Source organism: Tribolium castaneum, chromosome 3, assembly GCF_031307605.1.
Source record: "Tribolium castaneum strain GA2 chromosome 3, icTriCast1.1, whole genome shotgun sequence".
NCBI classification, from domain to species: domain Eukaryota; kingdom Metazoa; phylum Arthropoda; class Insecta; order Coleoptera; family Tenebrionidae; genus Tribolium; species Tribolium castaneum.
The window spans coordinates 21,819,661-21,846,227 of NC_087396.1; the positions used below are offsets into that span (position 1 = coordinate 21,819,661).

General features: G+C 36.9%; 3 protein-coding genes, 2 long non-coding RNA genes and 1 other non-coding gene across 6 annotated transcripts; 2 read left to right on the top strand and 4 right to left on the bottom strand.

Annotated features, from left to right (window-relative positions):
* Nucleotides 1-278: 278 nt before the first annotated feature.
* Nucleotides 279-1,155, bottom strand: LOC107398169 (uncharacterized). The gene is made up of 3 exons (XR_010333457.1): nucleotides 1,039-1,155; nucleotides 821-991; nucleotides 279-776 (listed from the first exon to the last, which is right to left on the bottom strand). It is a non-coding gene; the product is annotated as an uncharacterized LOC107398169 (long non-coding RNA).
* Nucleotides 1,156-1,421: 266 nt separating this feature from the next.
* Nucleotides 1,422-2,279, top strand: LOC103313908 (uncharacterized). The gene is made up of 2 exons (XR_010333352.1): nucleotides 1,422-2,062; nucleotides 2,109-2,279. It is a non-coding gene; the product is annotated as an uncharacterized LOC103313908 (transcript).
* On the bottom strand, nucleotides 2,275-7,256 carry LOC655694 (tubulin beta chain). The gene is made up of 3 exons (XM_962255.5): nucleotides 7,099-7,256; nucleotides 5,809-5,917; nucleotides 2,275-3,545 (listed from the first exon to the last, which is right to left on the bottom strand). The coding sequence occupies exons 1-3, from the start codon at nucleotides 7,153-7,155 to the stop codon at nucleotides 2,350-2,352; spliced, it is 1,362 nt and encodes a 453-aa protein (XP_967348.1). The 5' UTR covers nucleotides 7,156-7,256; the 3' UTR covers nucleotides 2,275-2,349.
* A 2,192-nt stretch (nucleotides 7,257-9,448) lies between these two features.
* Nucleotides 9,449-11,815, top strand: LOC135265600 (uncharacterized). The gene is made up of 2 exons (XR_010333316.1): nucleotides 9,449-10,267; nucleotides 10,325-11,815. It is a non-coding gene; the product is annotated as an uncharacterized LOC135265600 (long non-coding RNA).
* LOC655614 (tubulin beta-1) lies at nucleotides 11,327-14,655 on the bottom strand. Its single transcript, XM_962174.4, has 2 exons — nucleotides 14,477-14,655; nucleotides 11,327-12,716 (listed from the first exon to the last, which is right to left on the bottom strand). Exons 1-2 carry the CDS (start codon nucleotides 14,531-14,533, stop codon nucleotides 11,430-11,432), a joined length of 1,344 nt encoding a protein of 447 aa, XP_967267.1. The 5' UTR covers nucleotides 14,534-14,655; the 3' UTR covers nucleotides 11,327-11,429.
* Nucleotides 14,656-20,618: 5,963 nt separating this feature from the next.
* Nucleotides 20,619-26,230, bottom strand: LOC655536 (oxidative stress-induced growth inhibitor 2-like). Its single transcript, XM_008198389.3, has 5 exons — nucleotides 26,064-26,230; nucleotides 23,653-23,706; nucleotides 23,286-23,560; nucleotides 21,863-22,816; nucleotides 20,619-21,708 (listed from the first exon to the last, which is right to left on the bottom strand). Exons 2-5 carry the CDS (start codon nucleotides 23,702-23,704, stop codon nucleotides 21,295-21,297), a joined length of 1,695 nt encoding a protein of 564 aa, XP_008196611.2. The 5' UTR covers nucleotides 23,705-23,706; nucleotides 26,064-26,230; the 3' UTR covers nucleotides 20,619-21,294.
* Between the last annotated feature and the right edge of the window lie 337 nt (nucleotides 26,231-26,567).

Consider the following 26,567-nt stretch of genomic DNA (forward strand, 5'->3'; position numbering starts at 1 on the left):
CATGTAGTATGTCACATCGCATTATTTAGAAATCGGAGGAAATGCGGCAATTTGCGATTATCGAAAATCATCAAGATATAATTTTTTATTTCTTAATCAACTTTCTTTGTCGGTGCTTGTATTCATCCACCAAAGTTCTATTCAAATTTGGCTGGGAGATAATACTGGTCGTAAATAATCATCTACAATGCGAGGGAAAGTCGCCGAAAAAATGAAAGTTACGCAGGAAAATGTAGACGAAAAGATTATTACAATGAGTGAGAGTGAGATTTGGTATATTGCGGAAGCGATACCTTACACATCCCAAATGCGGGTAATTTATTTTTAATAGCTACAGAAAATTGAAAAACTTTCTTTTTGATCGGGGAGTTCACCTGCACGCCCTATGGGAATCACCGAGTTGGGGCATGAGGCGGCCTCTTACCAACAACCTTGCAATTAATTAGTGCGGCATCTTTACGACGGTAGCAAAACTATGATTGGGCTTCTTCCTCATTAGGGGGCGCTCTTCGCCTTTTCAGTGCGACCAATTCCGCAAAATTTGAAACATTATTATTGCCTGACTTCATTTCCTTCCAATAAAACCACATAAAGATTATAGTTGCGAGCCAAACGACTAGTCCAAAAAATACAAGAATTAGGCCATAATTTTGACTAAATTCTTCCTCCAGTCCCTCTATGACAAAATTCGAGGCTGAAAAGACCGAAAATACCAAATGCATGTTCCAGGATACGACCATGACCAAAATCCAGACAAGAATATACAAACTTTTACCCTAGAAATTTCGATAAAAATGTATTTTGTGTTTTTATGACTGACTTCTTTGATGCCAAAGGCTAGTAACAAACTTGCGAAAAACATGTTAAAGAAGGTTGCTGTTGTGGCATAAAGAACAGTCGTTTTGACTGTGGATGACTCAAAGTAATACACTTCAAATAATACTTGTTCAGGCATTGCCACACAAATGATTGATAAAGTGGGGATTATAATCTGGAAAAAAATGAGATAATTTGGAGAAATTTGCAACGTTTTTGTACCAAAGAAAATAAACACACGGTGTATGCCAAAGGTTTTTGATTGCATTTTTTCACTCGCTCGTCCATAATTTACTAGCTTTCCCGCTGTGTCAATTTCTGACGTCTGTGGTTATACAACTAAATATACACGCGTTGTTTTGTGGTTTTTAGTTGTTTTTTTTATTTTATATTATCTCGTTACACATTTTTATATTTTGGAAAAAAATATATTAAACGCATTTAAACTTATTAAGTTCTGTTAATTTGAATAAGAACGAGTTTATAAATTCTAAATTTGGTTTTTTAAATAATTAACTGATATTTCAGCGTTTTTACAAGAAGGAATAGATTTTGTGAATTTTTTTTTGGAGAATGTCGAGGTGTTAATACTACCCAGAGAGAATTATAAATTATCTAACTTTTTTATTTTTCAAATAAATTAGCCACATATAAACTAGCCGCTATTTTAGTTACAACTGTGTTTTCAATTGAAGTATCCAACAGTTTGGCTAGTTTACAAACCAAATTATACGTAACATTTTTAAATTATACAAGCCCGCCAAAAAAATACCTGTAATCGAAATTGTTTGGTTGTGACACCTCTACCACAGTAGCAAAACTACAGGTGGTTATGCAACTAAATATACAATTAATTTTTGGTTCTATAACTTAAATGTTTGTTTTTTTGGGCATAGTTATTATTAATTTGCGTCTTTTTATATAATTAATCGATTATTGGTTTATTTCTTGCAGTTTACTAATATGTTCGCATGAGTTAAAACAGTTGGCGTCAAATTGTCAACACAACAAAAATCCTAACCTCTCTTTTGACAATGAGTTTCCTTGAAGACCACAGCTACGGTTCTTTGCCTCAAATTAAGAGAGAAATTGATAAAAGTCCAAGTCCTGTGCCTGATCTTAATATAAAATTGGAATGTGAGTCTCATAGTGGCGATAGCAGGGCTTCGCCCCTCTTTACTGAGGTACCAAATGATCAAGTTTTCGCACAGACATTTTTGAAACAGGAAGTTGACGCGGATGAAAAGTAATGTAAAGACTGAAAATGTGTCTTAGTTTTATTAATATTTTAGTAGCCACTCTGAGGATGAGCTCCAGAAGGCTTGTATTGTGCAAGCTTGCCTCAAATTGTTAGACTCGTCTTCGTCGGATGATGACGAGCTGTTACTGTATTGGATGTTGTGTAAAAATAGGAAAAAAAACCTGCGGAAACGCCGGAGAATTTCATAAATAGATAAATTAGATTTGAATTGTTTTATTTGGGTAGAAAATTCAGTCTTAGTACTACAATAAATATCAATTGGGGGTTATTTTTTAACAATTGAAATCATCAGCAGCGGCCTCTTCCTCGGCCTCGTACTCCTCATCAGCAGTTGCCTCTTGGTACTGTTGGTACTCCGAGACCAAGTCGTTCATGTTTGATTCAGCCTCAGTGAATTCCATCTCGTCCATTCCTTCCCCCGTGTACCAATGCAAGAACGCTTTGCGTCTAAACATAGCAGCGAATTGTTCGGAAATCCGCTTGAACAGCTCCTGGATCGCTGTCGTGTTCCCGATGAACGTCGATGACATTTTTAGCCCAACTGGTGGAATGTCACAAACGGCCGTTTTCACATTATTCGGAATCCACTCGACGAAATAACTGCTATTTTTATTCTGAACGGCGAGCATTTGTTCGTCGACTTCTTTCATCGACATTCTTCCTCTAAAAACAGCAGCCACTGTCAAGTACCTCCCATGTCTGGGGTCACACGCCGCCATCATGTTCTTGGCATCGAACATTTGCTGCGTGAGCTCGGGAACAGTCAACGCACGGTATTGCTGACTTCCCCTGGAAGTTAAGGGCGCAAAACCAGGCATGAAGAAGTGCAAACGCGGGAATGGCACCATATTGACCGCCAATTTGCGCAGATCTGCGTTCAATTGACCGGGGAATCGCAGACAAGTCGTGACTCCCGACATTGTCAACGACACCAAATGGTTCAAGTCGCCGTAGCTCGGGTTCGGGACTTTCAAAGTGCGGAAACAGATGTCATAAAGCGCCTCGTTATCGATACAATACGTCTCATCAGTGTTTTCGACCAGTTGGTGCACTGATAAGGTGGCATTGTACGGTTCCACGACCGTGTCGGAAACTTTCGGTGAAGGCATCACCGAATACGTGTTCATGATCCTATCGGGGTACTCCTCCCTGATTTTGGAGATGAGTAAAGTGCCCATGCCGGAGCCGGTGCCGCCTCCAAGTGAGTGTGTTAGCTGGAAGCCTTGGAGGCAGTCGCAGTTTTCGGCTTCTTTGCGCACCACGTCTAGGACGGCGTCCACTAGTTCGGCACCTTCGGTGTAGTGGCCTTTGGCCCAGTTGTTTCCGGCTCCGGATTGGCCAAAGACGAAATTGTCGGGACGGAAAAGGCGGCCGTAGATGCCAGAGCGGACGGCGTCCATGGTACCGGGCTCCAGGTCCAGGAGGATGGCACGGGGGACGTACTTGCCACCATTGCTGCGCGAAGCAACTGGAAGTGCAAAAATGTGGTGCATTTGCGATTTTTTGGGTCATTTTTTATTTTATGGCTGTTTTATTGAGCTATGTAACATAGGGGGGCCTCAGTTGGCGTCAAGATAATCGCCAAATTCCCAATAATTTTTTAGTTATATTTTTTTTTATTTTACCTATTTTTCTTGTATCTACAATTTTCGGGAAGAAAACTATTAGTCGGAGAATAAAGTTCTTTTTTGAAAAAGATAGATAAATAAAAGAGCTTTCGAACGATAATAAACTTCATGGGGTTATCTCTGATAGTTCCGGAGCTATTGCTCAACAAATGTTCCGGGTACCCAAAATCGACAAAAATTGCGACGAAAATTGAAAAAATCAAACATCAAAAAATCGAACATATGGACTTTTTTTGGACTTTTAACAACTCTAAAGGCATATGTAAATACGAAAAAGTATGATAGAACGAATTTAAAAAAAAATTAATTTTTTCACTTTCTTGAAGGTAAGTGTTATTACTCAGGAAATTTTAGCAAAAAAAATCAAATTTTTAAATCTCGTGAAAAGTTCGTATAATACAGAAAATGAGCCGCTGAATTCAATGGAACAAACCGCACTGCTCTACGACTTTTAGTTTTTGAGTTATGAATTTTTTTGTTGGATAAAATTTTCCACTATGACAAATGGCTACCTTAAATTTAGGCAAAAAATTTTAAATTTTCAATTCTTGTGAAAAATTGATATAATATGTAAAATGAGCCGTAGAATTCAATCGAACAAACCGCAATGCTCTACGACTTTTAGTTTTTTTTCTATGAATTTTTTTAGTGAAAAACTTTGATCGCCTCTGTAGCCGGAACCGTTGGCCGGAGCGGCTCCGGGTTTAATCGAAAAAATAGAGAAAATTAAGCGCTATCAGATGGTTTTTTGTTCGTTGCTCTAAGTCTTACAGTTTCCGAGAAAAACGCAAAAAAAGGTTTCCATTTTCACTTTTTTCAATTTTCAACCGCCAATTACGGCGAGACTATTTGAGTTATCGAGAAACGGAAAAATCGAGGACAACCGGAATAAAAAACTCTACAAAATGGCATAGGACTCAAGGCGATATCTCGCAAAAAAATTTTCAATTTTCAATCGCCGATTACGGCCAAACTAAAAGAGCTAGGAGAAAACTCTTTTTTCATCGTAAAGAGCACATCAAAATCTATAAGATAGGATAAGTTTTATTCGTTCTGAGACACTTTTAAAATTGACCATTTTGAAGGGGGGGGTGTTAACTTTTTTTTATTTTTTTTATTTTCCCAATTACGACTAAACTATTCGAAAAAGTGGAACTGTTTTGACCCTTACCTATGCAAAATGATCCGGGGAATCGATTGGCATCGAAAAAATTACCAAATTCCCAATAGTTTTTTAGTTATGAATTTTTTAAAATTTTACCAATTTTTGCTTTTATCTGCAATTTGCTCGAAAACTATTAGTCAGAGAACAATAATCTTTTTTGAAAAAAATAGATTATTTAAAGAGCTTTCCAACGATAATACACTTCATGGGGTTATCTCTAATAGTTCCGGTGTTATTGCTCGCTAAATGTTCCGGGTATCCAGAATCGACCAAAATCGCGACAAAAATTGCAAAACTGAAAATTTTAAAAATCGAACCAATTGACTTTTTTTTACTTTTAACAACTCCAAAGGCTTGTAAAGCCAAAGAAAAGTTCATAGAACTTTGACAGAGTTATGAAAAATATTTTTTTTTGCATTTTTTTTAACGTGTTATGACCACTATAAGTTTCGACAAATGAATCGTAGATTTTGCTGGATAAACCGCTCACTGGATTGTGAAAAATTAAAGTAATACTTCACAATCACAGTATTAAAAAACAGATCAACAGGAGAAGAATTATATACAGAGTGAGTCACTTCAATTACTAAAAACGCGAGTTTCAGGCCCGGCCTGAATCATCGCTCAATTTCGAGCAGAGTTCGGCCGCTTTGACCACCAACTTGACTTCCTGCACACGAATTACGCTCGGAATTTTTAATTAAAAGTGCAAAATTTCATAAACCGTTAACATCCTCGGCCAGAATTTTAAAAAGTCTGCTGTATTAACAACATTAAATGCATTCAGGGTTAATTGCTCGCTAAATTAAATCAACGGAACCTCATATAAACCATGAGATCATCATAAGTCCAACTTTTGCCCGTCGTTTCATTTGAATAAAGCCATTACGCCAAAACTGGTAAAACACGACCAGATTTGGAAATTAATGTTTTTTTACCTGTGGCTTCGTTGTAGTAGACGTTGATTCGTTCTAATTGCAAGTCGCTCTCGCCTAAATAGATTCCGCTGGGGTCAATGCCGTGCTCTTCAGAAATCACTTCCCAAAACTGCAAAAAACGAAGACAAATTCCTAGTCAGTCAAACGGAACAATTACTAATGATGAGCGCTTGTTTTATTGTTATTAAAGTGCGCAGCGAGAGCGATTTCTCTTAGTTTTTAGACGCAAATAAATGATTCAAAAAATCGCCTGATTTTATCGATTGAGTCAAAAATTTAATTTCAAACGCCATGCAAGCGAACAATGAAATGTTTATTGCAGCTACATTTTTCTTTGTCAGCGGTCAAGGTCCACAATTGCTCAAATTGTGAAAAAATAACTGACTTGTTTCGAGGAAAGGGATGACAAAACGAGGATAAAATAATCTAATCTAAAAATGCGAGTCTCTCTGTTTTTTTTCCGCCAGTTTCCCGGAAGCCACAAAGATTAAAAACTAATCTATTTAACACAAGTATCAAGTTTTACGTCTGTGTTCCAAACAAACCATTAAAACAAATTGTACTAACGATCACCCAGATCTCTAGTCTATAATTGACAGACTATTGACCTTTCTGCACAATGGAGATCAGTCCGAGTCCACAATTACACACATTTTACAGTCGTAAAAGCACGCATTAATCAAACAACATGATAAGCCACAAAAGTGATTCAAACTTGAAAGGAAACAATCATAACTCAGCGCGTTATCGCGCGACCATTAAGAACTAAAGCAAGATTAAAACCTGGCTATGGGGGTGATAGAGTCATAAGGGTATGAGGGCAGTGTCGGGAATCTAAGTAGGTGAAACATTTTATTAAACAATAACAGACGCGGAAAATACGAAAAATAAACATTTCTCTGTTTGTTTGTTTTTTTTTGATAAATGTCTTGATAAATGAGGGTTTATTTTGGTCACGTGAGCGTTGAACTGTCGCGTCTATTTTCGAATCTCTTCGGGCAATTAGTCTCGGAGCGATTTTTTCGTCGGAAATTCTTATCACTCGACAGAATTTAATTTCAAAATAAGCCTCTTCCCACAATCGCAATTGACAATTTAATGCCCCGATCCCAATTAATCATTTTCTTTATAACCGACTAATTCTTTTGTATTGTATTGAAATGAATCACCTTCCGGCATAATCCATTGTTCAGTTGACGAACTCAATCCGCGATTAAACACATGATCAGAAAATTTTTCCCAAATAATAATTTTGACCAAGGCTAATTAATCAAAGGTGTGCCTACTGACCTTAGCCCCGACTTGGTTCCCGCATTGGCCGGCTTGAAGATGCACGATTTCCCTCATCTTGATTGAAACAAATGCAGAAGACTACTGTGACTTGATTTCGGTCTAGTGCTCCGTCATTTACAGTGCAAGTGCCGGGGGCTGCCCCCACCAACGTGTTACAGATATTTATCCAAGTATAGATTATTAGACCGGGCTAAATATACAAGCTGCACTTGGTAAAAAAACTGTTAAAAAGTCGAGGAATGTCCGTGGAAATTGGCCTAAATGGTTCCAACATTGTCTTAATTATTGCATGAGACGTGGTTAAATTAAACGACACTTTGATTAACCAAGCCTTGAGTTACATATTTTTGAATAAAAAATTACGAGAGTTACCCGCCACGGTTGCTATGACGATTGTTATTTGTTAGCATTTCCATGGCAACGATTTTAGGCACAGGCGACTTGGCGAGGGTCTAATTTTTTTTTAATTCTTCAGATATTGTTAAACATTCACGGCAGCATAAATAAATGGTGCAAAAAAACGATAAATAAATGAAGACCGGATGTCGTCACGATGTCTTCATGGAGACCGTTCTATTTTTAAATGAAGTATGCGAGTTGTCACATCGACTCGTGCACGTTGTCTCGTGAATCTTTCAACGTTAAACAAATTTTTTATTTAATTTTTCGAAAGAAATGGGGTTACGCAGAAGCTTACTTATTTTATTGTGATGCTCTAAGGCTGATAAAGAGTGTACACAAGTGATTAATCGTGTGATTATGGCTATTAATAACCATTCTAAGAATGTAGACATTCTAAACTAGTAAAAAACAAAGAAGCGTGATTAATAAGTTGACTTCCTGTAAGGTCAGACTAGCAAAAACTAAACTATTTCTATGATTGGGGAAATTTTCTGACAATTAAATGAATCAAATCCCAAAAATAATTACCCGCCGCCACTGGTTCAAATTGTATGTTTCCACAGTAATTTGTTTTTTTTCTCACAGCCAACTTGACTTTTTCGATTCTGGTTTTTAATAGAGCAATTAAATAAATTCAAATATTTGATCTAGACCACGAACATTGAGTTGTATATTTCGCACATGCACACCAGCTGTTATGAACAAATAACTGTAACAATGTTAAAATGGAGATTGGTGTCAAAAATCGCATAGTTTATTCGGGTTGATTTTATCCAGACCAATAAATTAATCCTTAATTGGTCGAGTGGTTTCTAATTTCGTCGTCTTTGTAATTTGATAATTCTTGTTCAAGTGGTGTTTATGGAGCACTTCAAGTAGCCAGCAAACACACTTTTATATGTTTTGTATCTCTTCGCTACCCGAATTAGGTGTTTATTTTAGTAGATGTAAACTGAGACATTTCGGTGTCGAGTGTGTCGAGTTTATATTTAATCGGAAATATTTATAAAACAAATTCGTTAACGCTGCGCTACTGCAATAAAAATGTTAGCAATGTACCACATCCTCGACTCGTTTATTGCATATTAAAAAACAAACAAATTTACTTACAATAATGCATTTTCGTTAATACTTAAGATCAAGGACCGGTTTATAGAAGCGTCATTAATTTAATTAGCAATTAAATGTGTGATTAACGGATCACGTGACGAAATTGAGCCAATTTCATTGGTTTATTCGCGTTGTTAACTTTTAACAACGAATTAAAATTTGATTAAGCTTTCTATAAACCGGACCTAAGTCATTTATTATTTTCTTCACAGAGATAATCGCTTATTAATTAATTTGCGAGATAAACAAATCTTAACCGTCATCGCTAAAATGAATTAATTTATAAATAACGGCCTTTAAGCGACAATAAATATATCCGCTGATAGATCGATAATAATACTGAGAATATAAAAAACTCAACCACATCCTCTGCGTGCATCTTATACCAAACAATATTTAAATTAAGTCATATTTCTGGGCGTAATAAAAATCGAGCAATAAAGTGATTAAAAAGTCGCTCTAAAATTAATTTAAAAACTAGTCCGATTTACATATCAAACGTCATGTCAAAATTCCTGCCACTGATTGGTTTTGTATTAATTTTAATCGTGATTTTAATTAAAAGAAGCAATTAATTTGCAGCTGTTGTAACCAAACGTCAAATAGGCAACCAGTGAAACACAACCGTTATTAATTAATAAATAAGCCAATTAAACGGTGTATTGAACGTGTTTTAATAATTTTGTTGCATAATTTGGAAAATTATAAATAATTAAAAACTTCACGACAGATTTCTATAATAGTGGTTTTGAGTTTTGGCACCACTTTGATAGAGGACGCCACCCAACTTTTAGCCGGTCAATTTTAATTAGTGTATTGGTGGTTACATAACGTATTTACTACAATTTTATAATTAAGGAATTTTTTTCAATATGGGATCCAACAAAGATTAGCCATTATAAAAAACACATTATTTGCATTGTGGGGATTAAAAAAAACCGGTTCCGTGGGGAAAATTTGCAGGGTTATTTTTGCCGCAGCCTCGCCTTGTTTTGCAATTTTTTAGCTAATTAAGTAAATGGGGTTATCATGCTATGATGCGGTAATTCATTCAAGAATAATATTGTCTGCCGTCTGCACTCCACGCCCAACGGATATGAGAAAACCACGTTCACTCGAGCGAGAATTCCTTTTCGGGCGACTTCCGCATCCATATGGGTGCCAAAGTTGTGTGTGCAAAGAATGGAATGAATTTCTTTATTTACATCGATCTGGGTTTAAAAATGCACAGATGGGGCCAAAGTTCACACAGTTGTAATGTTCCCCCCAGTTCAATAAATATGCAAATTAGGAAAAAAAATATTTATTGTCTTCGTGACCCAAATTATGAAATTATAATAAGAAGAATTTTACCCGTTTCGAAGAATTAGCATGATTGTGAAAGCCTGTGGCTTTGTACTTATAAGGTAACACGTTTTATTGCCTCCATGTGACAGGCTATTGATTTTATTTTACTGCGTTGCAAGTATGACTTAATAAATTTCGAGTTTTTCTTTGCAAACGCGATGAGAAAAAAGTGACGCTTTGATTGATTCAACAAAAAACAGATCGTCTCAAAGGAACTGAGCTTTAATCTCGTTAAAGGAGGAGAAACGAGTCTTGGAATAAATTCTCAATGCCTTTGATCTTGGCTATAAGCGGATGATTGTTACAGGTAGACAAGCCACAAACAGCCTTTTACGACACTGAAACAAATTTATTTCATTTCCAGTAAACATAAAATGGGAAAATTCTATTGATAAACGTGAGTAACAGGCGGCCGTGGAAATTTAACACTGTCACTGTTGTGATAACTGTTGCATGGTTACCGATGTGCAAACTGTCAAGCTCATCACTGTCATGAAAAACTTATGATTTTGTGATACAATTGTGTGAATCACCATTTGTAGCGTGATAGACACGTACTCGCTCATTTGATCAATATTCGCAAGTGTTATTTTATTTCATGCCCAGCCCACACATAAAAAGCATTTTAATAAAACATAATTTTTTGACTATATTTATTTTGCTTTTCACTTATCAGAAAAATCCCCGAAATAGATCGAAAACCACAACTGAGAACCAAAATTTTAATTTTTTCGCAATCTCGTTAAACCAGACCTGAAATTTTCGTCCCTTTTTTGTGTTTTAACACGTTCAGTTTGATAATTTTCTATTCATTTTTTAAATATCAGTTATATCAGAGCAGACTCGAGGCACTCACCGATCAATACTCGCAAGAAATTAGAATTTCTAAGGAAAAAAATGTTTTAGACAATGTTTAGACTGAAAAATCACATTACGGTTTATTTTAGCACCTTTCCTTCGATTGACTTTAAAAATACGACGTATTTATTTATAGTCAAATTTAGCTGAAGCGGAGGTCAGTGTCCGGATGACGCTCCAGTTGGCCGTAAAATTCGCAAGAGGCGAACGTCTAACTTTCAAAAAACGGTACATTGTCATAACAATTCGTTAGATAATTTATTTATTTTTAACCCAGTTACGTATTCGATGTAATCTTAACAAACTCCCGACGCGTTCGCTTAATTTGCTTATCCGAAATCTTGCATATTTCTCCTCGGTCAAGATCAATATTTCCGTGATGGTTGAGTCACACAAGGATCGGGACTTTGAAGGTTAATAAAATGCAATGGGTTGTTAAGTAATGGCAGCGACCGTTTTAATGCCTACTTATAAAACAAAGAGACGAAAAAGCAACAAAAAGTCAGTCTTGAATAAGTTAAGTAATGTATTCGAATATAAACGGGAATGTACAAAACAGTAATACAAGGGAGAGAAAAAAATTTAGATTTTTAATTGAATAAAGCAGCATTTTAGTTCTCGTCAACTTCGGCTTCTTGTTCCTCGTCGAATTCGGCGTCTTCATCGGCGGTCGCCTCCTGGTACTGCTGGTACTCGGAGACCAAGTCATTCATGTTTGATTCGGCTTCAGTGAATTCCATCTCGTCCATACCTTCGCCGGTGTACCAATGCAAGAAAGCCTTACGTCTGAACATAGCAGTGAACTGTTCAGAGATGCGCTTGAAGAGCTCTTGGATGGCGGTGGAGTTGCCGATGAAAGTGGCCGACATTTTGAGACCACGTGGGGGAATGTCACAAACGGCCGTCTTGACATTGTTGGGGATCCACTCAACGAAGTAGCTGCTGTTTTTGTTCTGGATGTTGAGCATTTGCTCGTCAACTTCCTTCATCGACATCCTTCCTCGGAAAACAGCAGCCACTGTCAAGTACCTCCCATGTCTGGGGTCACACGCCGCCATCATGTTCTTAGCATCGAACATTTGCTGCGTGAGCTCGGGAACAGTCAACGCACGGTATTGCTGACTTCCCCTCGATGTCAAGGGCGCAAAACCAGGCATGAAGAAGTGCAAACGCGGGAATGGTACCATATTGACCGCCAATTTGCGCAGATCTGCGTTCAATTGACCGGGGAATCGCAGACAAGTCGTGACTCCCGACATTGTCAACGACACCAAATGGTTCAAGTCACCGTAGGTCGGTGTTGTGAGTTTCAACGTTCTGAAGCAGATGTCATAGAGAGCTTCGTTATCGATACAATAGGTCTCATCAGTGTTTTCTACAAGCTGGTGGACTGACAACGTGGCATTGTACGGTTCCACGACCGTGTCGGAAACTTTAGGTGAAGGTACTACTGAATACGTGTTCATGATCCTATCGGGATACTCCTCCCTGATTTTGGAGATGAGTAGAGTGCCCATGCCGGAGCCGGTGCCGCCCCCAAGCGAGTGTGTCAACTGGAAGCCTTGGAGGCAGTCGCAGGACTCGGCCTCTTTGCGCACCACGTCCAAGACTGAGTCGACTAGTTCGGCGCCTTCTGTGTAGTGGCCCTTGGCCCAGTTGTTTCCGGCTCCGGACTGGCCGAAGACGAAGTTGTCGGGGCGGAAAATCTGGCCGAAAGGACCGGAACGGACTGAGTCCATGGTGCCGGGCTCCAAGTCCACGAGGATGGCACGGGGGACGTATTTGCCACCGGAGGCTTCATTGTAGTAGACGTTGATGCGCTCCAATTGCAAGTCGGAGTCGCCGTGGTAGGCGCCGGTGGGGTCGATGCCGTGCTCGTCTGAGATGATTTCCCAGAACTGGAACAAATCGATTGTTACGCTTATCTTATCAAATTCCAATTTCCGCTTCTTATAAGTTTACGTCGCGAATGTTAAATCAGAGAAACAAAATTTTTTTTTGGTTTTTGGAATGCGCTCAAGTGTAATTAAAAAAATCGATAATCAAAAGAATGGACTTAAGGATGGCAACGTGTTTTTTTCGAGTTTTGAGCTTTCGTGGGAAAGGACGACGAATCAAGAGTATTTCTTCCCTTAAACGTCTTTACATAAAGAAATCTTGAAGTATTTTTTTTTTATTTTTCTTTCGGAAACTAATAACCACCTATCCAATTCAATAAAAATAGCAACACCGCATTTTCTCAAAATTCTTCATGCACTTCAAGAAAAAAAAAAAAAAAACAAACAAATGTAGCAAAAAAGACTGCAGTAAACAACTAACTCGTTATGTAATGTGCTTATCATAAAATGCAATTTTTACTATGTAATCTGTGATAAAATCAAGTCACATCAAAAAGTAACCAAACGTTAAAGTACATACTCAAGGTGAGTTCACGCTTTTTTAATTTTGCCATATTGCGAAAAGTTGAATGAACGTAAAACTTGTGAAAAAAATCAACGAAAGAATGTTTTTTTTTACATTTTTCACGATTATATCGCGTCCACTGGCGAAAAAGCGTGACCTTGAGTTTAAAAAAAATGGCAATAAACTACAAAAAAACAGTGCTGCCAAACTTATAAACCGAATTTAGTGCCGTAAACCTTGAAAACCGAAAATTTACATCAAATTACTCGTAAAGTATGTCAATCAAGACCTTAAATTGGACGATCCCACATGAAACGACCCTGAACTAAGCATCTGCAGCAGTTGGTGGAAAGAAAAGACGATCGCGTAACACACTAGGGCGTGTCCACATTATGACGTCACAAAAATTGATTAACTTCGCGAATTATTTATACTATTAAACAAAAACATTAATTGAGTACATTGACACTTGAACATGTCAGTGATAACGTGATAACAAATGACTTAATTTTTTGGATGTTGGACCATTCGACCGGTGTCCCGAAAAACAGGTATCGCCATACAAGGCCAAAAAATCGTCAAGTGTGTCTCGTTGCGTTAATTCCCCACTGGAGGGTCATTTCTAAATATAGAAGCTTAACTGCACCGACATTACGCAATCATTTAATAAAAACCGGTCGAAGTTGGCAAACCTGGACCAAATTTGAACGGGGAAAAAGTGACATTTTTACCACCTACACGGGCATCTCAGGCTTCTAGATCAAGCCTACTTTCACCAACATCCGCACCTACTTTTACCCAATGATCTATGATGCAAAGAATCGTTGCACCTAATTGCGAAGGCCGATGAACTTTTCCGCTTGGCTTGCCTCACGGTTAAAAATAATTGCCGGATAAAATTATTAATTGCGAAGAGTGCATTTTTCGGTACTAAGCCGTCCAAAAACATGAACGTTATCAGTCCACCGGCCGAAATTCGACCGTTAATTTGAAACGCGAGAGAAATCCGTTACACATCTCGACGCTATGCGGTCTTTGCCCGACGTTTTCAGGTCGATCGATAGAAGCCGGCCGGTATTGACGCGTCCTGGCCCAAAACGCCGAAAATTTCGCAAAAAACGCCAAAAACTCGTCATTTCTATAGTTAACGAGGTATTGCGGCGGAATTCGAGTAGGCTGGGGTGATTCTATACACAACAAAATGGCGCGCGACAAAGGACAATCGGGGGCGAAAAACGGTGGAAAATGTACTCACTTTGGCTCCAATCTGGTTGCCGCATTGGCCGGCTTGGATATGAACGATTTCCCTCATTTTTCTTTTATAAAATTTATGAAACTAACAATGTATAGAAAACACGAACGCTCTTCACGTTGTCGGACACTCGACGAATTCTAAAGTGAAATGGCGGTTGCCGGTCGAGCTTTATATAGCTTCCCCCACTTGGATATAACCGTTCTTGGATTTGAATTCTGGAGGGACTACGAGGGAGTTGTTCACCCTTTTGGGGCTTGAGTCCGACGTTTCATGGTCGAAATTAGGTGTTACATAAGGATGGCAAAAATCAAAGGTGGAGTGGGACGAGGAACGGAAAAAATTTGCAACATGCAAATTAACACAAGTAAAAAATGTGGAGGAAATGGGAGCTGCTTTTTACTTTACCTCACGAGTAAAGGCTAACTTCTATTTCAAGATTGAAGAATTATCGCATTGTTATCTTATTACTATTGTCTTATCATTTGTTAATATCATCGTATTTCCCACATTCATCTCATTATCTCCTTTAAATGATGTCAGGTTTCTTCTTGCATTTTTCTATGCTAAAGGCTGGTTTTAGTAAAAATGTCTTGTGCATAAGTATGCAGAAATGTTTCAGTAGACAACAAGTTATTATAATTTACTGCTCAAGGGTAATAACAAATAAAAGACCACAAACTCTATAATTATTGCATTACCGGCAATTTACCAAGTGTTTGATCTTCACAGTGTTATCTTATTTGGTGCACACTTTAAATAGCCATCGTTTTCACTATTTCCTGGTGTAAATTGGCTGTTAATAGGCAAATTTTCGAATTATAGGGTCCATAGAAAAAGATGGAACGAGATTTTCACACAACATGTACACGTCTTTTTAAGCGGTCAAAAAATAATACATTTAATTGAGGAACTTGAGGAAATTTTTTTCGGTTTTTTACTACAGACTGTTTAAAAAGAGTGTAGGATCTTAGGTGGTTCTGGAATTTGAATTATTTTACTTCTATGAAATTTCTGAAAAGTACCAATTTTTATCTACTTAGGGAACCAGTGAAACTGAATTTTTCATATACTAAAATTGTTCGTTTTTTTGGAAAGAAGCGGCAAACTTCTAATGCCTACTACGATCTTACATTCATTTATAGACAGACTGTATAATCGTATACTAAAAAGAATCATCCTGTACTACACCACTTTATTATTACACCATGGAAATGCTTATTTTATTGAACAATACTTACTACATATTACAGGAAAACGATATACTTATTACATATTATAGGAAAACGATAACACCGGTAAAAACAGATAACGTTTGCAATAAACAAAAAATCTTCCTTTTAGAATGTGGGAAAAATCAAACAAAATTAGCTCGACTTGTTTTTCAAGCCGAAATTAATTAATGTTATAAATTCGGTAAACAGAACCTAAAAAAGTGTCAATTGTTTGAACAACACTCATCACACGTCGAATATGGAATTCTCTGCATTTTCAATAGCTCTTTCGTCACAACTTTGCGTAGGTATTCATCTTCCTTTAGCCATTTATAGAAACAGACACCAGTTTTATATAAGAACCTTGCCCCCAATAGCGCCAATTTTTTAACACAGTTATAAAACCCTCTCGAAATTCACTCAACTGTATGTAACGAATTTGCTCACTTTGTTATTCTAATTACAAGAGCAGCGAATGAATCATAATTCATAATACAACGCTTATTCTAATTAATTAATTTTTTAAAAATTCAAATTGCTTCAACTGTACTGTGGTGATTAACATTAATTTTTGCCCATTTTTGAATTAATTAATTGGCAGCACTGCCCAAAATGGCTAATTGTCATTGGCGTCAAATTTGCCAACTTGAGGAAAAATCCGTACGTGCCCAAAATTGGGCATTAATTGCGCAATCCTGATGATACGTGTGGGTGGATTTATGACAATTTATTCCAAAACAACCATCAAGGTGCGTCTTGACCCTAATTCCCCCATTTTTTGTAATATTTCACTCAAGAAAGTGAAACTTATCGTGACTCATTTTTGGTGACTTTTGATACTTTGCAAATTTCGTTACCAACTGTCTCGATTTTTCAATCGATTGTCACCGATCGTCTGCTGTTGTTCGCCAGCCTACTTAGCAACCAACCAATGAGTCACGGTGACGTCACCAGGGAGGGTCTTCAAGATTCAACAATAATTATCCAACTTCCAACAACCTGTCAAGGTAAATTAAAAACAGACTGTATGAAAATAGTGGGCGGACCTAAAACATCTGACATATTATTACGTGAAAGTAACTGTAAACACACTACCAGCGTAATTCAATTGTTTTTAATTGCTGGAGATTTATGGCGTTTTTTAATTCGATTAATCAGGACGGCGGGGAAAAGGGGCCCTTATAAGGCCACGGCGTGATTTTATGACAAATCGTTAAAGTGTTATTACTTATTAGCGTTATTTGATGCAAAAAATACGAAAACATAGATGGCTTCGGTTCGGCATTGCCAACCTAAACACGCATTCTTGATCACCCCGTGTCAATGAATGAGATACACAGTCCATTATTGAATTGAAAAGTAAATATGCATTACCTATTTTCTTTTAAATACAGGGGGTTGGTATGCGTTGGGACACCCTGTATTATATGCAATTTTCAAGTTATTATGTCAAATGATTTTTTACCTTGAGCACGATTTATTGTCATAGACCTTATGTGCTCAATTAAATTTCTCATCAAAGTATAAATTATTAAGTTAGTCACGTTTGAATTATGGAAAACTGAACTTTATGTTTTGCTTTTTTATAAAGTTTTTGTAAAGAAAAATATAATTTTTTAGTGTCAGACCACGGGACAAATCCTTAGAAATTTCATTTCTTGGAAAGAAAACGCCGTGACTTAATGTAATCGATGAAATTAGAAAACAAAACTGAACAAATACCAAGAATCTGCCTAATCTTAAGGTCCCTTTATTAGATCAATGTTCCAATAATGAATGGCGTGCCAGTTAGTGCCAACCTTTTTATTTGCCGAAAAATTCTATTTTTGTGTTCTTCCCCTAATGACGCATGAGTTCGCATGTAAACATTGTGAAAATGAGGAATTTTTGTGAGGGTCACGGGCGTTGGGTCATTAATTCTCCCCAAGTCTGGCCATGAACCATCGATTTTTGGCGTGGTGTAGATAGGTATTTTTTTATTTCGCATAATAGACGGCAGTAGGTTGGTGCCCACACTTTGCAAAGTAAAGTCCGATCCAAGGTTAGAGGAAACAATGCTAGTAATAGTAGCAAGTAACACAATAGTGCAATTAGCTACTGTTTTTTTTCCTCTCTGGAGGAATGAAGACTTCGCACGACTTGTGCTTTGTTTTTGCGCAAGAAGTGTGTTATTTTCTCCCGTTTTTTCCCTCCTGGCTTTCTTTTTTCGGCGCCAAATACGGCAAACGTTTGCCCTAGTTGTGCAAGCGAATTGTCTCATCTCCAATTTCATAGACCATAAAGTAGTCAGAATGTCCCATTGGGCGTTGTTTTTTGATTAATTTACATTCCGGTAAGCACGGTAACGAGCTACATGTCAGTCATTCATACACACGCAAGAGGTGCAATGTATGGCTTGTAATGAGACAACGCCATATGCGAGCCTGACCATATGTTATTCAACCCACATAAAAGATTGAAAACACTTTCAGATTCCATTTAAGGCAGGCGGCTCGGACTCGCTGACGCCCCATAGCCTTCGCTAAGGACGTTCGAACTTTGAAATACAAAACGACTCAAAAATTTTGTCACATTACCTTTGGTTTTGAAATCTAGTTGGCAATACTGATAGCGATTTTGGCGATACTGCCTGTCAAAGTCAAAGGCCACTTCGGTCAAGTTTTATATTACCTATACTTTTGACATTTTGGAACGCATTTCGGGAAAATATCTTTTACAGAGTGTCTCAAAAAAAGTGTGATGTCATAATAATAATTTTTGTGCTTATAGTAGTTTCTTACATATTTCTAAAAAAATTCTAAGGGATTACTGTTAGAAAAATAAAAACACTTTTAGTTTGCGTGAATTTTTGATTGAAAAATGCATCTTAAACCTTGAGAATGTTAAAAAATAATGCAATGGTGAGAGTATTTAGTGGTTTTTATGCAATAGTGCTAGAAAAACGGCGCAAATTTGACGATAATTTGCATATTTTTTATTATTTTTGACTAAAAAATATAAAAAAATACACAAATTTCGAGATTTTGCGGGAAATTTGTTCTGAATTTTGTTCAAAATTTCGAGTTTTTGAGACAAAAACGTGCAGAAAATCATTAAATCGGTAAAAACAGTGTCATTTTTAAATTGAGATTTCATTTTTTATTGAGAATTTTTGAAATATGTGAATCTCAAACTGAAAAATCAACTTACACGCTTAGAAAACTCTAAAACAATGTCATTTTTACCTAAATTTTGTGCTTTTTGATTAATTTTTTTGGGACTCTGCATAATAAAAATATTTTTCTAAAATACGTCGTCGAATTTTGGAAGAAATTTTGCAAAACATTTGTATTTCAAAAGTGCTGAAACGCTTTGGGACGAGAAAATGTCTTTTTCGACCCAAACCGATATTTTTCGATTTTGAATTTTAATAAATAAGTGAGTTTATTCACTGAAAATTACTCTTAAATCTCGAAAAAGGTAAAAAATAATGCAACGATAAATAAATTTGACGGTAGTTTGGGTATTTTTTGTTATATTTTTGACTAAAGAATTAAAAAAAATACACAAATTTAGAGATTTTACGGGAGATTTGTGATAAAATTCGGCAAAAATTTCGAGTTTCTGAGAAAAAAACGTGCAGAAATTCATAAAAAGGGTAAAAACAACGTTATTTTTTTCAGAATCTCTGGAAATATGGGATTTCCGAATTGAAAATCAATTTACGCACTTGGAAAATTTCTAAACCATGTGTTTTTTACCTTTCGTGCTTTTTGGTGAAATTTGGTGAAAAATTAGAGTAGTAAAGTGGTAAAATGCTCGTAGAAAGTATTTTTTTCGGCCTAATTTGGAGACTTTTGAACTGATTTGTGAAAAAAATTTATTAAAATTTGAATTTTAATTAAAAAAGTTGTGTTAAAATTTGAGCAAAATTCTATTATTTGCTAAGAGATTCCACTGCATGCCAGTAAAAAACTACGGATAGTTTTAGCCCACCTGTCCGACAAATCGTGATAATTATTCAACACCCACCCTTTATCCAAGTCAACTTTTCCCCGCCGATTTTAATTAATATTACCAATCGAATTTGAAATTTGTCAACACCTTGACTTTTCGTTCCCATTCAATAAACCATCTAATTTACATAGAGAAAAGTAGGAAAAATAATTAACGGTGCTCACAATTATGACAAATTTTATTACACTGCACACGATTTTATGCTTCAATTGGCTTTATGGTTAGTTTGTTCGGCCAATTAGACGAACAATTATCCATGCAAGAGTGAATGAGTTCGATAGTATTCAGAGAATTTGTGTTTTTGTGATGATATTCAGGTCTCGTGTGTCATTTCATTGAAAAAAGAACTTACGTAATTTGTTTACAATCACACAGTAATGGTTCTAATTTATTTTGAGAAGTGTAAAAACAATCCATTTTCGATTGCCTACCGTATTGTTCTTTTCCCTTGTCACTTTAACATTTGTTCCGTCTCCGAATTACCCTCACAGAGTGACAGTAATTGAATTATTGTAAATTGGATTAGTTTCAGATTGTCTCACTGGTAAATAAATAGTACCCAAATTTCTTCGAGAATTATTTTTAAAACACTGTAGGAGTCAACAAGTCTGTGTAGGAGTTAACGGCATCTTATCCTTTTTTTATTTTTCGACTGGTTAATAAAATTTGTTGAACCAGCTGAATTTCAGATTTGGAAAAGATAAATAATTTATTATTTTTGAGCATTTGATCTGAACCGACAAACTATAAATTCATTGATCATTTTTTTGATTTTTGAACATTTGTTGGCAAGTTGGAACCACCAACGAATTTTTACTTTTAACGGACTTTATCTAGTCAAAACATTGTTATCAGCGGCACAGCTTGGCGACATGACTTGTAACCCAATTTCGGTTTTTAAAATATTGGCTCATTGTTTAAAAGAAAACACAACGTTTAATCAATCATCTTTATTTCTGTAAATATCTACAAATAAAAAAATAAACAACATTTTCAACAAAACAACTGTGTACTTAATTATTGCTTATATAAAGTACGGTTTTTACTACAGATCTACGATACCATAAAAAATAAATTGCATTGTGTCTACATCGTAAAAGTTGAAAACAAACTTTCGCCGCATCACAATATTTAAAAGAAATCTATAAAAATCGTCATAAAATATTATATAAATTTGCTCTGATAACAATAATAAAAAGATAAAAAAGACCGCAACAATAAATTGCACTTAATAAGAAACAATGAGTACAGGAATGATGCTTGTGATTTTTTAAACACTTACACACGTGTTTTTGGTATTTTTATCAAAAGTCGATTCTTTGATTGTTCTTACGCACCCTAGCAATCAAAGACTAGATTTTTGCTCATAAAGCTCGTCACTGGTTAAAAAAATAAAGGCTACGTTATCACAAAACTATAAAATACCAAGCGACTGTAAAAACTAAGTAGGCCACGTAATATTAAGTTGCCACCACTGATGACTATTAAAACAATTCAGTGTTGCAAACTTACAGCCACTTGGTTGTCTAAAATAAAACAGGCAAGTATTTTTTTGGAATATTTTGTTTTTTAGAATTGTCCTGCTTTAATCTACCCTAACCCCCACCCTTATTACGTAAAACGGCAACAATAGTCGTTATTTTGTCTATACAATTCTGAGACCACGGCTAGCGCGCCCCCTGGTATAAATCTGACGAAATTATCGCCCGCCAAAGGCCCAACTGCGAATAAATCATCGAAACCTTCCACACAATGTGTCAGTTTATTTATGTTCAAAGTATTAGTTTTACAATCGATGGGTTGGTCCTTTTTCACCGCCAGATTGTACTCTTGGGGCAGGAAAGTCAAGTCGGGGCGCGAACCAATCAAAACAGCGGCGAATGACACACGCATTTTGAGGGTTTCCCCCGATTTTGACGTGAGAATCACGGAACGAGACGACTCGTCGATGTTGGAGAGGGTGTATTCGGGGTAGGCGGTGTAGTAGGGGTAGGTGGAACCGCCGTCTTTCATCATTTGGTGCACCTGGAAATAGCAGGAAGTGAATGATGGTTTTTTAAATTTTGACATTTCAATGTGTTGCCAACGTGACGACAAGAATCACACAAAAAAAGAAATATTATGTACAAAATATCGAAACTTAAATAATTTTAAACAATTTTTTTGTTTTAATACTTACTTTGTGGTACTCCGGGTACATATTTTCGGGCAACTGTTTGTTCAAATTGGCCGTCTTGTTTCTAAAAACGTGCAGAACGGGGATATTGCGCCCCCTTGTGGCAATCACGGCGTCGGCGGCGCTCAGCCCCACCCCCACGACCAAAACGGGCTCAATCTCCCCCACCCCCTTGCTCCGAATATAATGATCCAAATGGTACTCCAGACTCCTCAAATCATGAAACAGCCAATCCGGATCAGGCTTAACTTTCGAAAACTCCAATCTATTGGGTAAATCACTGGCCCCACTCGCCAAAACCAGATATTTACAGTGATAGATAGTGGTCTCCCCGGACTCCACATTCCGGGTCTCCACCACCCAGTTACTCTTCTGTTCCGGGTCGCAGACCGGAGTGATTCGAAAAGGCACTCGAGCATTCTTCAATTCTAAACTAACGCTATCACTAGAACTATCACAATGAGAGATTGAATCACAGCTTAGACTAACAGATCGGTCTCTGCGCAGCTCGCGCTTTCTGTCGGGGCTTTGCCCCTGACAAAGCCCCTCTCGCGGGCGCTTACAACACCGGCTGGGCTTGTGCTTGCGGTGCCCCCTTGAGAGGAGGTAGTTGAAAGCGTCGGAAAGTCGGCAGGGTTTTGATTGATCGTTGATTCGTTCGAGGTTTTCGGTCAGTCTTTCAATGGTCTCCCTCTCCTTCCGCGTGCCCTTCAAGGGGGCGATGTTCGTGGCGGTGGCGGTGTTGATGAAGTAGCGAGACAGGTTCATCTCTTTCACGTATTGCACGTAGTAGTTGGCAACATTGCATGCGAAAGCGCGTTTTTCACCAGAGTCCCGCGAGTGGAACGGGAGTCCCGGGAGGGACATCCAGGTCCCCAGGGATAAGGTCAGGATGTAGGGGTCCATCTTGTGCCACGAGCCGCCAGGGGGGCCCTTACCCAACACCACGTGGTCAATCTAAAATTAAAAAATCAAAAAAATAAAAAAAAACAAAGTTTTGATTTTTCCGTTTTTTTTTAAATATTTTTTTAACTTAATTTAACTTAGTTCAAAATAATGATAATTTTGGTTTTGTTTTAAATTAAAAACTAGATGGTGTTTTTATTACGCAATGTCTTTAACTAAGATTTTTTTTGCGTCTAAGTTAAGACTAACCCTGTATATTAAATACAGGCTGATTCTGTTATTAGGCCCTACTTTCGGAACTTTTTAACTTCTACTGCAGTTAGAGCTTTTAAATTTTGTTTACAGTCCAAAACGACTTATTTTCAAAATGGCAGAACTTCCGAGCTATGAGAAATCTGCGCCTACTTCGAAATTTTTATTTTATTTTTTAAAATTATATTGTTTGTTTTTATGAAAAAAAATTGTGAAATAATATTTGGTTCGTTTTCAAGTAAAGAATTAAAAAAAAATTGGCACTAACCTCGGCGCCTACTTTCTTGAACTCGACAAGTGGCTCCATCTTGACGCCAATATCCGCACATGGGTGCAGCAGCGCGTCAAGCAGGAGTGAAACCGGATTGGTGGAACGGCCTTCAATTCCTGCCGCCAGATGGCCCAAGTCCTGCTTGACCAAGCACCGATCCACCACAGAGCTGAGCCTCATTGAAAGCATTTCATCCGGGTGAGAATCCGAGACAAGGAAAGGTAGATTCCCGGATAACATGTAAGAGAGAGCGATGCCGCTTGGGCCGTTTCCTGCAAGGTCAAGGTCAAAATTCATTGAGTAAAAATGATAAGGATGGAGATTCCATTCAAAATAAAATAAATGATAAAGCGAACGCACATACCTATAATAACCACTTCCTTGTAAACGACGTCACTGGAATTTCCGGACTTCATGACTGAAAAAAAAAAATAAGAAAGATTCAGGTGGAGCTAATTTAAGATCAAGGACGCGGCGAAATCGAAGCGCGATGAATGATCTTGGAAAGAAATTTTGGAAGAGGGCCAAGTAAAGTAAAAGTCGTAGTAAAAATATATTGTGTGACACATAAACTCCAATTATCAATCAGTGAAATGTATTTCATAATCATAATTTTCCATTTGTTTTATCATTATCGCAGTCATAATTATTATCAGTTTTTTTCACAACTAGTTACATTTTCGGAGATAAAAATACCCGCCACTGGGCTCAAGTTTCCATTGTTACCATGACGACTCTCAAATTGTAATTTTTGGTTACCATGGTTACGCACACATTTCTATAGCAACGGCAGGAGTGCGCACACATGGGCGCCTCGTCACGGACGGAAAAAGGAGTTATTAATAACCTAAATCAGCCTACTTTACATTTGAAATTGAATTTTTCGAATATTTCAGTTCAATAAACGTGTTCGAATTTTTTGTTTGTATTCACGAAATTACATCACTACAACTATCGGCTTTCAATAAAGACTGACCCATTTTTGCTCTTTTTCTCTCAAATAGGCTTGAATGCAGTAAACGATTAGAATCTGTCGTTATTCCACCCATTAGTAACGAATAAACCACTCGATATTTTGACGGTCAATTCATGAACTTGAACTTTACGAGTGATCCGTCCTTCTATTAGGAGCAATTAGTCAAATTAATTGGGAGAAACAGCGAGACAATAAACAGTGTTAAATGTTCCAAGCAATAATTGTTATCGCAAATTTCTAATTTCTCTTAAAAATTGCGTAAAAAGTTTATTCAACCGCCGACTTGGCAAATTTTAATTTATTTAAATACATGTAAATAAATTCGCAAAAATTATCAATGTCGGCCTGACATTAACTCATCGAATTTAAGCGACCTAAAACCAAAAAATCAAGTGTGTCGCTTGATTTCTTGATCTAGTGTTATCTGATAAAGGCGGAAAATCACACTTTACTGTTATTGTTTGGATCAAGTGTTATACAATTCCTATTGTTGATATTTATCTTGTCTCGACTAAAATTAACTTGACGTTTCTTCCGATATCAGTCAAGTGGCAATCAGCAATTAGCCAAAAATAAAAATAACAAAAACTTTCCTATTTTGTAACCGTAAACAATTGGGACATACCACTAATCAAGTCGGCTTTTCCCGCAAAATAATTCAGGTCGAGACTTGTAAACCTTCATTATGAAATAATTGATCGGTTCTAACTCTAACCCATATCTCATGAATAATAAATTAATGACTCTCGCGATCAATATTTGATTTTTGTGCCGCCAACACAATTTACAGCGATTATCAAGTGGCCACAAGTGTCATTTTTGATTTGGCGCGCTGTCACTACATATCTCGCTAACTTATTGCCCACGTATCTCGCAACATAATTATCATGTTTTTGAAAAAAATCTCGAATTTTTTTATTTATTTCCTGAGTGGAATGTGCAGGAAGTGATCGCGTCTCTTTGGAAATAAATTCGCAATTAATTATTATCGATTGGCGCGTCGTTTAAGGTTATCATAGAGCTTTTCCCCGTAAATATGTACGTTTTCTGAAGCATTGATCTTAATTATGGAAATTTGTAAGATGGTGGTCTATTAACTGAAGACAATAGATGGACATTTCTTGCTAACCTTGGAGCATAAGTGAGGTATAATTATGTAAAAAAAAACATAAAAATTACCTCTTTGAGTCAATTATTTCGCCACACGTGTGCTCCCTGTGATTACCTTTTCCAAAAGTTGTTTTTCAAATAAAAACAAAGTTATGTAACAATTAATAACTTTGCGATTTTTTTCCTGACAACATACCAATCAATAAAACAATAGAAACATACTTGTGAAATTTTCTGATAAGTGATAACATTTCACAAAGTCATGAACTGTCATGTCACAAAGTGCGACTTTTGGCAGTTGCGATATGTAGTTTGTGACCTTGACCTGACCGTTAATTGGTCTGGTCAAAGTGGCCTGTGCCTTAATTTATATCTTAAATTAATTCAAATGACGCGCCAAAGTCTGCCATCTGTCAAATGTTGTCACGCGGGAGATTTGAATCTTGCCATTTTCGCCAAACATGTCAGTGAATTAAATGTTGTTAAATACCGTTTAACTGCACTAGTTTCATGGTAATTGCTCTGTAAAAAATTCAAACTAGTTAAACAGGTGTTGAAGTAGTGCAATAATTGGCGACTTTTGCACACATTGTGATAAATTATCGAATTTCACCGGTGATAATGCATAATTTACACCACATCCTACTTACGGCGAGCTTAATCGATAATGCACATGATTGAAAGCTCACCTATTTCCTGCTGATTGGAGCTTTGATGAAAAAAATCTCAATTTCAGTGGAATTATGACACTGTTGTCGGTTGATATTTCAGACGCTACACTTGTGAAAACTCCCGAACATTCCTACACGGCAACATCGACTACTACAAGTTACACATTTTACTCATGCCGAGCCGGCGAAGAATGGATTAGGTGCGTGCGCATCTTTAATTACGTAAATATCGCTTTAGGAACGTAATTTATGGCGTATGTGTGATGATTGTGTGAAAAAAGTGGGTTTTATGACCGATTTTGGAAAACTGAGGAGGCTGATAAGGCAAGGACACGCCTTGTTTGTTGATAAACGCACGTTACTTCATGTTGCGCAATTGGGATTTAGTTGAGGAAGGCCTGAATGGAACAATAAAAAAAAATAAAAAATATCGATGAGGTATAACTTTAATAAAATATCGATGAGGTATAATTTTAATCGTTTGATTTGTACCAAACCGATTTAAAAAATATTGTAAAGGTC